This window comes from Pelobates fuscus, chromosome 4 (genome assembly GCF_036172605.1).
Source record: "Pelobates fuscus isolate aPelFus1 chromosome 4, aPelFus1.pri, whole genome shotgun sequence".
Taxonomy (NCBI): domain Eukaryota; kingdom Metazoa; phylum Chordata; class Amphibia; order Anura; family Pelobatidae; genus Pelobates; species Pelobates fuscus.
In genome coordinates this window covers 45045762-45061396 of record NC_086320.1, presented here as the reverse complement: position 1 = coordinate 45061396, position 15635 = coordinate 45045762, and the positions used below count along the sequence as shown (strand labels likewise).

The window sequence follows — 15635 nt, the reverse complement described above, 5'->3', positions numbered from 1 at the left end:
TGAGAATTGTTGGAAATTCAAAGTAAACTTCAAATTGTAGGCCAAAATGGTGAAAGTGGAATCATAGCTGACTTGGAGAATTTGCCAGTTCAGGTATTTTGGCCTTACAATTGACTTCCTAAAATTTCTCAAATTTGTAAATAACCCTGGTGGTGTTGGATGAGATTCCTTAGATTTAGTATATTGGGTGGGCACTATGTCCTCTGATAATATCAAAAGCATCAATGCATAAAGGACATTACTAATAACATGTTGCTGACTGTTAGAATGGCTGGATTTAAGAAAAGTAAATGATATCCATTCATGCAGTATATATAGACTTCAGTTCATGAAATCAGAATGCTGCATGAATAGAATTTTAGCAGCAGGTCAAGGCCGACAGTGAATAATAGAATATACAAGACAAGTCATGTCGGCAACTTCTCATACTCAAATAATTTAGATCCAAACAACAAAGAGAGACACTTGATTTCTAATCAATATGTGAGTAGTATACAGCAGTATTTGCTTGTCTTGAATTTTGTGCTAATTTGATAGTAAAAATATACATTCATTCCATTTATATACCATTAGTATAGCTCCTCAATGGAGACAAAACAAGCTCAAAACACTATTGAAAACTTCATAGCTATTATTCCCATTCATTATTGTTTAGCTGTACTCATGGTCACTATGAACTGGATTAACCTAGCAGAGTAAGAGTTCGTTTTACTTACTGATTGGTAATTTGCCTATTGAAGTCTATCAGGGTTATTCATTAATGGGAAAATTGCTGGAATTCAAATCAAATTCTATGTGAATTTCACATTTAAGGACAAAATAGCCCAAATTCCTGGAAAACAGAATTGACATGAAAATGTTTTCTAATTTTGCTATTCTGGCCTAAATTCTGGCAACTTTTTAAATCAATGGCAGATTTCACATGGCAACCTCAGTTGGGGATGGCAGATGCCTGTAAAACTAAAATACTTTGGTGCGCACGGTGGGCAGGACTGTGGGATTGGGAGATGATAGGAAGGCAGGGCCAAGCTAACCCTCTGGGAAATTTCCCAGGAGGGCACTATACACTGTTGCTAGTAATTTTTTGTTTACAGGTTAACTTCCCCTAACCTGGAAGAGTGGTGTGGAAGTGCGAAGAGTGACAGAACACAGTCACCACTCACGTTATTGTGAAAGGTAAAGGCTGCCAGGATACATAATGATGACTGTGGCACTAGAGGAGTCATCTAATACTAGAAGGAGGAGCACAACCGAGTAAAATACAAAAAAGCTTTATCACACAAAAACCACATGTATAACAGGTATCAGCATAGATATTAAAGAGTTGGAAATATGCAAACAATAATTGCAGATAAAGTCAAAATAGGAAAAAAACAGTATTGATCAAAAAGTGATCCAATTAAAGTGTTATAACCACTAATTCAGAGCAACGATATATTAGTTATCTGTATATACTGATAAAAAAAAATACATACCAAGAACAAAAGAAAATATGAGAGGAGGTTGCAGACATCAAATACAAAAAATAGCCCCAACGTTGAGGCGAAACTGCCTTTATCAAGAGGAGTCATCACCAGACTTTCCCCAGCACAGTGAGGCGTCACTAAGTGTATATCAATATTTGTCTATGGATCACTCTGTGTGTGTGTCAGTGTGTTTTCATAGGTTTCTGGATTTCTGAGAGTGTGTAGGAGTTATTGTATGTGTTAGTGAGTATATGTGTTGCCAGTGTTCTTGTATGGGTCACTCTGTGTGTGACAGCAAATATGTGTGTGTGTGTGTGTTTGTATGTTAGTGTATGCCTATGAGTTTATATTGGTCAGAAGACAGTGTGTAGATGAGCGTGAATGCCAGATGAAAAAAAAAATGTTGGGGGGAGGGGTGGGGAGCTATGAGGGAGAGTAAATTTAAGGATTACCCTCACATTATTTTGCTACTTCTCTGATTTTCCACTAGTAGTTATCGTGCCTAATACTGTATGTTCATGCAGAACTAAAAGACGATCTCACAGAAACATTTGGCATGATCATATCAGTTTGTTTTTAACCCGAGTTGTTTTGAATCCAAATATATTTTGTATATTGAAGTCAAACTTTCATTCTAGGAGCAAATTGGGCTTATTAATACCAGAAACCACCAATAATGTTATCTATCAAAACTATTAGCAGGTTTCACTGATGAGAGGAAGACAAATAATCTTGAATGGAGTTATCATGCTTTTAAAAAAATGTTATACACATTCTTAACAGGTTGGTTGAAATATTAATGGCATTAACATGGGAAACTATGGTGAAAATAAATCACTACACATGTGTTTTGTTTGTTCTGTCTATGTTGTGCCCTGGCCTTTCTGCACATCCATCATTCCCTTAGAGGGAAAATAGTATTTAAATGATGATTACAGTATTATCAAATGTCATAATTCGTGATAATGACAAGTTCATAATGATTCTAATGCCTGTCGGATGTTTCTGTGCCAATATACTTTCCTATTTTAAAAGCAAATTTCAAAGACATATTCCCCAGATCTGCTTTATAAATGAAGGCAAATACATAAAATGTCTAATGTCACTAGAATTTCATATTTTGAAATGTATTTAACATTTCACAAGCATACATTTCCTACATGTGGCATTAGAGACAGATAATACATGCAATGGCTCCTAGAACATGCTGATCACTTAGCTTATTACGTTATTGGTAAGAATTATTACCCGAGGCTTGAATAATAAATAGAGTAAAATGCAACAACTATAATATTTTATTCATTTCCTCGTAGTAGTGCATGTCACAAGTCATCACTGATCTCCAAACCTCCAGCAGGTTAATTTACGTAATTTTCTTTCTTTCTTTTTTTTTTTTTTTTATTAGATATCTATTAATTACTTCATATAATTAGCTTTGTGATGAATAAAATAAGAATGGAGGCATGTCAGAGTAATTATCAGATTGTCTTGCTATTATACATTTCTTGTTATACAGCTTGTGCAGTTGGACCAAAAAAATAATCAAATAAATAAATAAAATATATGTATTTGTTATTTTATTGTGGATTTGAATTTTTTATTTTTTTTAAACATTCCCTTAGCATTTTTTCTGTGAGTACAGATTTTTTTTAACTGTTGTTAAATAACCCAACACACATAATGCTTTTGATTGCAGCCCCCCCATGGGAAAATAGATGTTGTTTTTTTGATAGCCACTGTTTTCTGTTCTGAATCTTGAACACTGTGTTATGTTGCAAGCCTGTGTGCTATTCATAATACTGATTATTTTTCCAGCAAAAAAATATGCTCAGCAAACCCTTCCTCATTTTAGCTATCCAGCAATCTGGAATATTTAGCAATAGTAAATATGTATTGGTAATGTACTGCTATATGGGAGGAGCAGTTGTCAGTGGGTTTAAAAAAAAATCAAGAATGTCTCAAGAATAATGAATTCTACGCACATTCTTTGATCAGATTAACCAATATTTTGCTGCAGGTGGAACTGCTAAATTATGGAACAATCTATCGTAGAAGAAAAGCATCATGGGGATGAATGAATATTTAGACCTGTTACTAAGACAAAACTGAATATCATAATAAGCTTGGTACAGTGTATTTCATAAAACTATAGTATATTTCCTTAAGATGCAATGTTGAATAGAAGGATATTTAATTCTTTAATAAAGGACATGTCATATAAAATGAATATGAAGGACCAATAAGTGCCAATTGTGTCTGGTGTTTAAAAGGCAAATACTCCTCATTGAAGCAATGCTGCATTTTGTTTATTTTATCTATCTATCCATCTATCTATCTGCCTCCGACTTATTGTCTCTGAGTCAAATGAACTACAAAGTTTCTGAAAATAATTTCAATAACTGGAGAATAATCTGTATTGTCATGACTGCATTATAATTTAATGCCAGATCTTTCACTGAATAGTTTCACGTATATATCAATTTTTCATTAGAATTGAAGTAGGTTTATGAACTGAGAAAGACATATGGTTCTGATAAGTATTCCCATTCCCTAGGTCCCTTCCTCTGTCCATCATATTTTGGAAGATGTATAGAATTCCACTGTTGTGATGCCTATCATATATGCAGCTCTGCAGCTGTCTCCACTTGCACTGTCATCCACAGTGATCTCATTTCCATGTTTAATTACATTACTATTCTCAGATGCCATAAGATCCCTCCTCTCAACCTGTTTCCCCCTTCTCATTCTCCCAAATTCCCTCACCCCTTTCTATGTATCCGTCATAGACCTTCCCACCCCACAGAATCTAGCAAGAATATCAGCTGATGATATTTCAGCACTTGGATAGCTCCTAGGACCAATTTAACATATACAATGACAATAGCACATGTATAGAATATTCCTAGACTATGTACTGAATATATTGACTGAATGCACACTGCTGTAAAGTGTGGATTCTGTTTTGTTAATATTTTTCATGTGTAACAATCGAGAGAAAGTATTGATGATGTATTAATGACGTTGCAATGAAAACCGTCAACGATCTTTGATTACTACAGCAAACGTTTTTTAATCAACAGGTATGATCACAACTTGCTAAGACCCAAAAATTGCATTTTACATTTCAAAAACAAATCTCCTTGTTATATTCCTGCAGTTTCAAAAGATATTGCCTTCTAAATCACTGAACAGCTTTATAAGCATTAATTCTAACAAGCTTCTTACATCAGGAAAAAAGTAAAGATGGTTCACAAAATTCTTCATATGTACCAAACATCGTACATCAATACAACACCATATCCTCATAACCCCCTTTGTAATTGACTTCACAGATCAATCATACTTCCTAAACCAAAACAGGACATTATAACTAGCTTTAAATAAAAACCTGCCTTACAATAGATGCATGATACAATATAAAGTAAATTAAGAAATATCTATTGAATCGAATTATAGATTGGAATTCTGGCAATGGATGCAGTTTGATTTAAGATATGACAGATTATTGGCAATCTTCATTAAACAGATAACATGAAAAAGCTTCCTGTAATTAGGATGCAGATTAAAATTCTACGCATGCTACCTATCATCAGATGTAATGTCAAGATAGCACGCAATTGGAAGTAACCCACAGCCACAGAAACATGAATTATTATTTCCATAGAATGCAAATGGGTTTGCTTTCTGTGTGGGGACAACCAGCTGCAGGCTGTACAATACACTGTTTCAGGAAGACAGAGCCAAATTGCAGCTAAAAGAAAAAATCCTCTAATAGAAATTGCATCAAGTTTAGTGGCTTTTTACATATGCAATAGCTGAAGCAGGAAACAGGCCTGCCTTAGACTCATGCATAGCAGAAAAAGCTGGCATTTCCAAATGTTAATTCTTAAAAAAAAAAAAAAAAATTACAAAAAATTTATTTAATCGGTTTGTCTGAATTTGTCCCTGGATTTCATTTACTAATGTCATTTATAAAAGAATATTAGACACATTTAAGTATTTGCTATTCGCATCACCTGAGAGGGTAAAAATAAGTGTGGTGGTCAGTGCAACTACCCAGTGCTTCCGTTGTTAACCCCTCATACGCCACCACCCAAATACCCCATGCTGTGTGATGTAAGGGCACCTAAAATGTAAGATAGAGGAAATTCAATTATATATTTTTTCTCACACAATGGGGTTAATCAAAAAACTCCAGACAGTTAAAGGGACACTCCAGGCACCCAGACCACTTCTGCCTATTGGAGTGGCCTGGGTGCCAACTCCCACTACCCTTAACCCTGCAACTGTAATTATTGCAGTTTTCATAAACTGCAATAATTACCTTGCAGATGCAAGTCCTCCCCTGATGGCTGTCTACTAGCCAGCCACTAGAGGGCACTTCCGGGATCATAGCACAGATTATCTGTGCTATAGCGTCGCTGGGCGGCCTCACGCTGTGTGAGGACCTCCACCGTCGCTAAAATCCCCATAGGAAAGCATTGAAAAGCATTTTCAATGCTTTCCTATGGAGAGGTCTCATTGCAGCGCATACGCATAAGGTCTCCCCAGCCGGCGGACGGGATCAGTCTCCCCTGCCAGCTGACGTAATGAAGGGGAGGAGCGGCGGCAGCGGAAGCAGCGACGTGGGACATGTCGCTGCCTCTGGTAAGTGACTGAAGGGGTTTTCACCCCTTCAGCAACCGTGGATGGGTGGTGGGAGGGAGAGGGGACCTGCAGTGCCAGGAATACAGATTGTTTTCCTGGCACTGGAGAGTCCCTATAAGTTGCCTGCCACTTACTTTCCACCAGTTTAATGGGGTTTGAGGATAGGGGTACCTAGTTTAATTGAGGAGACCTTGGCAATACTCCTCCATGTACCTCAGGTGGATGAATAATAATTGCAGGGAGAGGGCTACAATAATGCCTCTGACTCTGGCCCCACCTCCTTGGCCAAGACAATAAATGAATAAGAAAGGGTTTTTGCCAACTTCTCTATTACTTCAATACTTGGATTGTGTACTAGGGGCACAGTAGATCTAAGAAGGGAAACAGTACAATGGATTAACCATGCACCCCCAAACATGAGCCAGCTGCCAAGGGTGGGGCCTAGAGCTGGGCAGTAAAAATGTGCAGTCCTTCCTTTTAGTGCATTATATATATTTATTATATTATATTTTCTGAGCACAGAAAAGTATTATTTAGTGAATAAACCCTTTTTACTTAGGCATACATAAAGCACTGTTTTATGACTAAAGGCTATTCAAATTGGACTATTTAGTAAATACATATGTTTAAAGATGCCCTACAAAAAGCCTCTAGCTGCAAAGCTAATCCCCATTTGGTGCAGAAATGTAACTCCCATGACGCTTAGCCCACAGGGCTGTCTAAGCATCATGAAAGCTGCAGTTCACGGTAGTTAAGGATCCGCCTTTGGTCACATTTCAAATTTGTTACAGAACTGCAATTTTTTTTCAGATGTAATTAAAAAAGTAGTTGTTAATGAATTAACCCTTTCAATTTCACACTGAAAAAGCCTGCCTTTTAACCAATGAACCCTCTAAGTGCCTTTCCATTATGTGCAAAAGAAAAAAAATTATACTTGCATACCTTTAAATCTCCAAACCAATACGCCATCCTTAGTGAATAAGTGGCATATGCTGGCCCAGAACATAGAACAGTAATATGATAGGCATGCTTATGCAACTCAAAGGGTTAACAGGCCTATGTAAAAAAAAAAACACAAATGTTTGTGAACAAACAAATCTTAGTGAATAAGGCCTATGAATCTCACAATCAAGATCATAGTCTTAGTGAATACTCCATTTTAACCCGTAAAGTACCATGTCCGTGCCCAGCACATGTTGCAGGCAGACCTGTGGCATTTCTGAGGTTTCAGATTAAAAGAGCTATATTCAATATGTGAATTTCAAATTTAAGGCTGAAATCGAATAAATGAATAATCCCCTTTTTAATTCTAAAACCTAAAAGATTAGTGAATTAAACTCTTTAATTGGATAATCCAAATTTGGAATGTCAGATTTAGAAGTACTAGAGGTATATACCCTAACAGGGTTATTCACTGTGAATTGCAAGGCATTCAAAGTGAATTTCAAATTTTAGGTAAAAATTGCCAAATTGGGATAAATACTCCAATCAGCTATGCATCTACTTTGGCTTTAACTTTGAAATTACAGACATTTCACACTAGTAAATAACCCTGTAAGGATAACTTTTGTTTTGCTAGATTGAAATATGTTTATTCATTATGGATTGACTTAAATACAAAAGTAACCCTTTGTGAATAAATCCTTTTTTAATCTCACAATTTCATTATTTAGTGAATAAACACATTGTAATCTCATAATCTAAATTAGGGATTTTCAGATTAAAATGGGTTTGTTCACTAGGGATTTCTTGGGTTCCATGTCCAATTCTTAGTGACTAACCTCTGTATAATATGATCATCAGAACTTTGGAATTTCAGATTCAAAGTGTTTATTGATGAATGGCTACTATTTGATTGACAGATTAAAAAATATTGGATCACTAAAGATTTTTTGGTTTTCAAATGCAATTTTAGGAAATAAATCTCTCTTAATCTAAGACTCCATATGCAATTCTTACAGGGTTTTTACTACTGTGATAATTCCAAAGGGATTCAAAGTGAACTACAAATTGAATGCCAAAGTAGCCAAACTGGAAGCATTGCTGGTTTAGACAAAATTTCCAGTTCATCTACTTTGAATTTAGAATTGAAATTATTTTTGAATTCTCACTTTACTGAATAACCCTGTTAGGGACTGAACCCTGTATATTAAAACCAAGGGAAACCCAAAATAATCTCAAAGGAATAAAGCCCTTTAATCTCACAATCCAAAATTAGAATCATTAGTTTACAGTAGTTTACTCACTATAAATGTGCTTTTTAAAATGGCATATTAAAATGAATTATTCACTAAAGTTGGCTTTTTGAGATAGACATTTGAAAGGCCTATTCACCAGTGTTTGTTTTTTGATTGGCACATAAAAAGGGCCTGTTCACAAAAGTTTGCTTTTTAATTGGCATATTAAGACTTTGAGTGCCCTAGCTGTGCTCACTGTATCACTGTGCTAGTGCTAATCATAGATATGGTAATCAAAGGGGTAAAATAGCATAGAAGGCTCAGTGTGAGAATTAAAGGGCTTTTTAACAAATGTTTGTGTTTTTAATGGCATCTGAAAAAAAAACTGTTGCAGTTCTGCAGCAAATTCAAGTTAAGACTGATGCCCATGTGTTGCAGAACTGCACTTAGTAAGCTATGGCAGTTCTGGAAGAAAGAGGCTTAGCCTAGACCCCCTGCAGTTTACAGAACTACAATTCTCTCCTTGATAAGTATCATGAGAGTTGCAGTTTAATTTACTCTTAGACAATGGCCTTGGTGTCAAAGCTAACCCCCATATCTTCTAGAACTGCTATTACTGTGATGCTTACAAAGCAGGGCTGGAAGAAATAGGAGTTTTCTTTGCAGTTAAAGGCTGATCCAGTGCTATTTTATTGCTACAACAGTTTTCATGGTTTGCCAGCCCTGATTGGTAAGCACCATTGCAGTTCCAGTTCTGGACTACAATGGAATTTGCTTTGAAGCTAAAGACAGATCCCCATCTGTTGCAGAACTGCAATACTTTAATGCTTAGCTACACTTGCTGACTATGCATTATGAGAGTTAGATCTCTGAAACAAATGGAGGAGTAATTGTGCAACCAGTGGAGTATAGTGGGGCATCTTTAAAGGATTTATTTGCTATATATGAATGTTTATGACATTTTAAAATGGGTATATTATCTAAAAAGTGCTTTATGAATACCTACTTAAAAGGGGTTTATTTACTAAGCAGTGCTTTATAAAATAGTGAGAATTGCACAATTATATTGCTGGGGGTTAGACAGCACTACTGGCTAAACATCACAGGAGTCACAGTTCTGCAATAGCTGGGGATTTACTTCGCTACCAAAGCTGATCTCTGGCTGCCCAGCTGCAACACAATCGATGCTTAGTTAGCCCTGCTGGCCAAGCACAATGGGCATTGCATTCCTCTAAATATGTTTGATCCTATGACCAAAGACAGATCTCCAGTTATTGCAGATATGCAACTCTACCAATGCTTAATCACCTTTGCTGGCTAAGCCTTAAGGGAGTTGCAGTTCTGAAACAATTGCTGATTTGCCTTCTGATCAAAGGCAGATCCTTAGCTTTCAAAACTGCAATTCTGCCTATGATTAGCCAGCCTTGTTGCAAAGAATCTTATCAGTAGATTTCTGCAACCAAAAGGGGATCAGCCATGCACCCAAAGGGTTCTAGGACATCTTTAAAAAAAGGTAATTCACTAAATGGTGTTTTTTTGTTTGTTTTTATCGCAAATTTAAAAAAATGTATTCATTACATAGTAATTTACGTTTCCCATTATTTTTAAAGGTAGCTAAGCATTATGGGTGGTACAGTTCTGCTGGGGATTTGTCTTGTGGCTAAATAGTTCTTATATGTCATTTAGAAAGGTTTATTCACTAAACAATGCTTTCTTTAAGGGAGGAAGACCTGTGCAGTTATGCTGATATTTGAGGAGCTCGTGGGAGGTCCATTGCGCTGGTCCCACCTTTCTCTCACTAATAATGATGCCTCCATCACCAAGCCTGGATGATGTGGGTAAAAGCCACTGGCAGCATCATTGCTCTTATTCAATTAATATATCAGCCCCATGCCCAGTCCAGGATGGGGCTGGAGTTACAGGGCATTCATTTATTTATGTTAATTCTGTTTAGACCCTCAATCACCAAAAGAGTGGGGGAATGGGGGTCATTGCCATGGTACCCCTTTTCAAACTAAGTATCCCTGATTCCACAGCTTAGGAGAGTGAGAGAAAATAACTATTTGCATCTTATCTGCCTGGTGCTTCAAGCATCAACCTCTTCCTGTCAACAAGGGTGAGAAATATGGGGGAGGGGGGGGAGCCTCTGTCATATCCCCCCATCTTTAGTAAGCACTCCTTATCCCACAGCCCCGAAGATCTGGGGAAGGAAGAAGAGGGCAGCTCAGCTGGCTGTCACCTCCATTATTAACCCTTCACCCCATAGTAAAGGCTGGCGGGGGAGGGAGAGCGGGACTAATGGAAGGGATGCTTATTTAGGATGAGATGCCCTCATCCTAAATAAGTACACCCATCCCACAAGCCAGGGGACTAAGGAGAGGAAGCAGTGACTGCATGCTGCTTCCATTTTTAAAGGTCCTTTTAGCCAGCTCATTACAATGAGCTATCACAGACACCTTTACTGGTAACATAACTGGGGACAATTGCATGGTCAAATATCATCCATCAAACAATTTTCTTTTTGGAAATTTTGAGTTAAAAATAATATGTCCATTAGTGTTTCGGACAAATGAACGAATGACCCAAAATTCAATAGGGATGCACATGTCTGGTCTGCATGCATTACAGCAAAATCAATATAGTAAGTCTAGTGACAATGATATGTGTTAGGAATCACAGTTGAAAAGATGTGTAAATTGAAATTTATTATACATAGGATGTGACATTTAGACCTATGGCTGGGTCGTGCTAACAAACAATTCATTATAAACTGTATATATATATTTTTTTTTTTTATTAAGATTCAGAGCACAGAATGAACCAACTGGCTTTAAGACCCTTTCCTGAATTACATGTATGAAGTGTGTGACGTACACATGACATTTACAGGCACCTGTATCCACACAGAGTCACTGTAAGCCAGCTAAATACTTTACTCCACCCACACCACTCATTTATTAAATATAAAGCCATGCTCAATAGACTATTATTATATTTTTTTTGCACAAAAATGAGCTTTCTTAAAAAAAATTATAAAAAAAATCGATAATTCCAAATTGTCATACCAAGATCAGCCATGCATGTGCAATTACAGTATAGCTTTAAACATTAGTGTTTCACATGTGCTTTCTGCCCTACAGACACATAATATCTCAGTAATGAAAGACCTTTGCAACTTTGTCTCTTATTAGGAAGGAAAGGGTTACATCAGATGGCTCTCACGAAGGTAGCAATTCTAGAGCTGCAATCACTGACACCTTTAATGGGGAAATAATCAAACATATCTGAAATCTGGTTAACCCCTGCATTGGGGGGATGGATACATTCTGCAAAGCTATCTTTGCTATAGCTAACAGCCTCTACTTCCAGCCCTCAATGAAACAACTCACGTATCCGTTTGAGCATACTGCAAGAATATTTATTGAGATCCGGCTCAATCACTGCATTGAACACCAAGACTGAAAAGCAAATGCGTCTGTTATTTCATGGATCACCTTTAAAAATATACAAAAACCTTCTCTGTTATCACACATACAGATCTGTATTGCAGGCAAGGCTGAGAACTTAAAGGACCAAGATAAGATCCCATAACCCCACTCCAAAAAAATTAATTTAAATAAATAAATACGAAAATAATACTAAATCTACATATATTCACATGTATGTGTATTTCTGGGCATGTATCTATATGTGAATCAATGACTAGGCAGAGGAAGCCAATGATCAAGGGATTCTGGCAATTCCTTACCTTTCACACATGTCACCATCAGTATAAAAAACAGGTAGCACAATGTAAATCCACTTTGAATTCCCATTTTCCTTAGACATAGGGAGTCCAGAAGTCCACATTTAGTACATCCCTTTTTGCAGAAGTGAGCTGACTTGGCTAGCCCTTGGTTCTGGGTCCCCCCTTTGCAGATTGCTTTCATAATATCCTGTAGATCCTGTGTGATCTCCCCCTGATCCCCCTGGTTTTTGCCTTGGCTAGGCACACTGAGTTGTTGCTGTTGTTGGTGGACGGTCACAGCTCAGAGTGAATTGGTGTTTCTGGGATACCACAGCAACCTTGACGAGGACTCAACCATCTCTCCAAGAGGGGCATCAAGTCTTAGATACCAGCAGCGATTGTTCCTTCCAGTTCCCCTCCCTGGCCAGACCTTATCAGACTCCAGACTAGAGAATCAGGGCAAAATGGGTTAAAAACACACACACACGTCCACCACCCTGTATGTGCTGGCTGGCTGGCTGGCTGTCACAGCAATGCAAACAAGGATAGAAAAAGGATACCAAAAAAAAAAAAAAAAACCCACAATAATTAGGAGGATGCTCTGTGATAGGCACAGTGCAAGGGCTAGCAGGAAGGATGCTGCTTAGCAAGTGCTCCTTCTCCTTCTTCACGTGTAGAATGCGTGCATTAGTGAGATTCCACTGCTGCCTGGAGGAGAGAATACAGGAGATAATAAAAGCTATCCATTATGCTCTTGGCTGTGTAATATATCCCAGTGTTAATCTTTGAGAGTCTTGGTGAAGGATTAACACATAGATGTGGAGCTGCAGTCCTTCTCAGTGTATGTGTGCTGTACACAGGCTGTAGACAGCACTGAGAGCAGGGACAGGGAATGCACAGAATGTGTGTGTGTGTGTGTGAGAGAGATTGTGACTGTGTGTGAGGATATGGAATGGAGAGAAGGAGGGGGGGGGGGGAGATGAATTGGTTTAACTTGTTAAGTTTCCCCCCCTTTTAATGTGAGGCACTGTCATCAGCAGTAATTAGGAGCTGTGTTCTATGCCTGCACAGTTAAGGGTTAATGCACAGCACTGACAGAAGGACAAGTCTGCCACCTACAGGCTGCCTGGTAGTGACAGGGCTGCTGCTTCATGACAGTGGGTGAGGGGGGGGGGAGGGCAGGAGGGAGAAGGAGTTGTGTCTCTACAGGCACATCTGAGCCTTTTTTGTGCCTGCTGTTGAAGAAGAACAACCACCCACTATTTCTCTCTTTTTTTTTTCTGAGGGTTTGAGAATTAATTATCCCTGCCCTGTCATATATAATTACATATACTATACTCTCTTTTTTTTTTTCTTTTCATCTGCAAAGTCGACGGCAGCAATGTCACCTGTTTGCATTATTAATATGTACATTAAAAGTGAATATATGTATAAATGAAATGCATCTGCGTTGGACTTTATAATATATGAAATTTATTTACAGCCCCCTCTGATCAGATACCTATCTAACTACCTACATGCCTGTCTCTGTCTGTTTGTCTATATACACATTACAGTTGTATTTATTCCAGTGTTCATCATTGTAATGTAATTTTGTTTGTGAATGTGTGTGTCTGTGTACACACACATATATATATATATATATATATATATATATAATATATATATATATATATATATATATATATATATATATATGTATTTTTTTTTTTAAAAGGAGTGTGTTTGTTAATAAATGAGTGAGCGGGCAAGTGCTTGTATGTAGAGTGTATAAATAGTGGCGAAAAAGTGTTTAACCCCTTAAGGACCAAACTTCTGGAATAAAAGGGAATCATGACATGTCACACATGTCATGTGTCCTTAAGGGGTTAAAGGGAAAAAAGGAAAATAATGTGCAAACTCATGGGGTTCTAGAGAAACCCTAAATAGAAAAAAAAATTAAATAAATGAACGAAAAAAAGCAAAAACAAAACAAAGATTGATTAGTTTATGAACCCACAACCTTGAGATGGAATTAGTTTTTTTTATTAGAAATACTTTATCAGTCTAAAGGTATTTTACAGCAGCACCAGTACATAAACGTCACAGCCTGCCTGAGATAGCTGGGAGTTGTACTCTCAACCAAATAGAAACTTCTGTTCTTAGGTCAGTCCGTCCCCACTTTGGTGGCAGGAGACAGGTTGTGGTGGCAGAGATGAGTTTCTCTCTCCACAGCTCCTCTCCCAATGTAAAAGTAATGGAGACGTTTTTTAGCTGCCATTAAAAGAACACGCCAAACGCATAAAGCACTTCGGCTTTCTTCAGCAATTCAATCCCCATACACATTCTTCAAGATAAATTTGCTCCTCAGAGCACGTCTTCCTTGTAATAATAACTCTGTGGGCCACTAGAGGAATTAAGCAAAATTAATGACATGCATGGTTTCTTTAAAGAGTATATCTACTAAATTGTTATTTCTTTCAGTGTAGTGTTCCTTTAATATAGTAAGTAAGTTCTGCTTTTGGCATATCATAAATGGGAGAGGGACAAAAGTAAGGGCAATAGTCAATGTAGTTGCTGCTGCCCAAGAGAGTAGCTCCCACCAATTTTGTTCAGGCCATGACGCCTATACCCCAATATATATTGACATTTACAATAATAATTTAAGGTCTCCTGTGCATTATGGCTGTGGGAATTTATGTAATTTGTACAAATTGACACCATTAATACCATGCCATGCTGTCAAGCACTACATGCACCAAATTTAGCAGAATTATTAATACAATGATGGGCTTCACATGTTCCTTTGATTTATGGCCGTTGACAAAAATACTGTCTGAACTCTTAGTCTCATCGGATCCAATTCCCCCTTTTCTTTCTTGTCTCCATAGGTGAGAACACTTATAGGAACTGCTTGTAAGCTTGCTGCTGTCAAGTAAATACTATGCCTAATTACGGTGTCATACATAAAACACCATTCATTGAGCTCACTGGGGAGCTTATAGTAAGTTCCATTTGCAGAACATTTTTAGAGATTAGTTTTTCTTGTGCTAATGTTTTCTCCATGGAGAGAGAGCATCAGCCTCATTGCAGAATAAAATGTGTCTCATCCCAATTGCAATGTTAAAAAGCAAGAAAATAATGCCTCGCAGATGTTGGTCTGCAGAGAAGATCTTTGACTATACACCAAAATGTGAACTATTTTACAGAAACACTGCTTGTACTTGGTATTATGTACCTTTCAATTTTCATGAGTAAAAGAAAATTATATGGATCTATTTTCACCTATTGTATTATTGTGTGTGTGCAGTAAAAATATTCCAGAGAACACTCTTTTGCTAGAACTGTGCTGCATTAAATACATTTGCCACTATGACTACATTCCTGAAGGATGCAATATCTGTGTTTTAAATTGAGCTGTGTTGCATACAGAATGTGTACTGCATATCCCTTGACAGTGAAAGCCTTCCATGTGATATTTAAAAGCGTAATGCTCTATACACCATTATGTTTTCAGTTCAAAGGATTCTGACTCCCACATGACTGTTGACTATAATTGAGAACCACAGGGGAATTAAATTGATACACTAAGAACCAAAACCACTTTATCTCAATGAGGTGAATTTCTTGTATATGCCC

General features: G+C 37.3%; 1 protein-coding gene across 1 annotated transcript in view; it reads right to left on the bottom strand.

Moving 5' to 3' along the window:
* The window catches only part of CSMD3 (CUB and Sushi multiple domains 3), a 1213223-nt gene extending 1201042 nt beyond the window's left edge, over positions 1-12181 (bottom strand). The window contains exon 1 of the mRNA XM_063451130.1: positions 12039-12181. Within this exon, the coding sequence (XP_063307200.1) occupies positions 12039-12105 (67 nt within the window). The 5' untranslated portion in view covers positions 12106-12181. The remainder of the gene's footprint in view (positions 1-12038) is intronic.
* Between the last annotated feature and the right edge of the window lie 3454 nt (positions 12182-15635).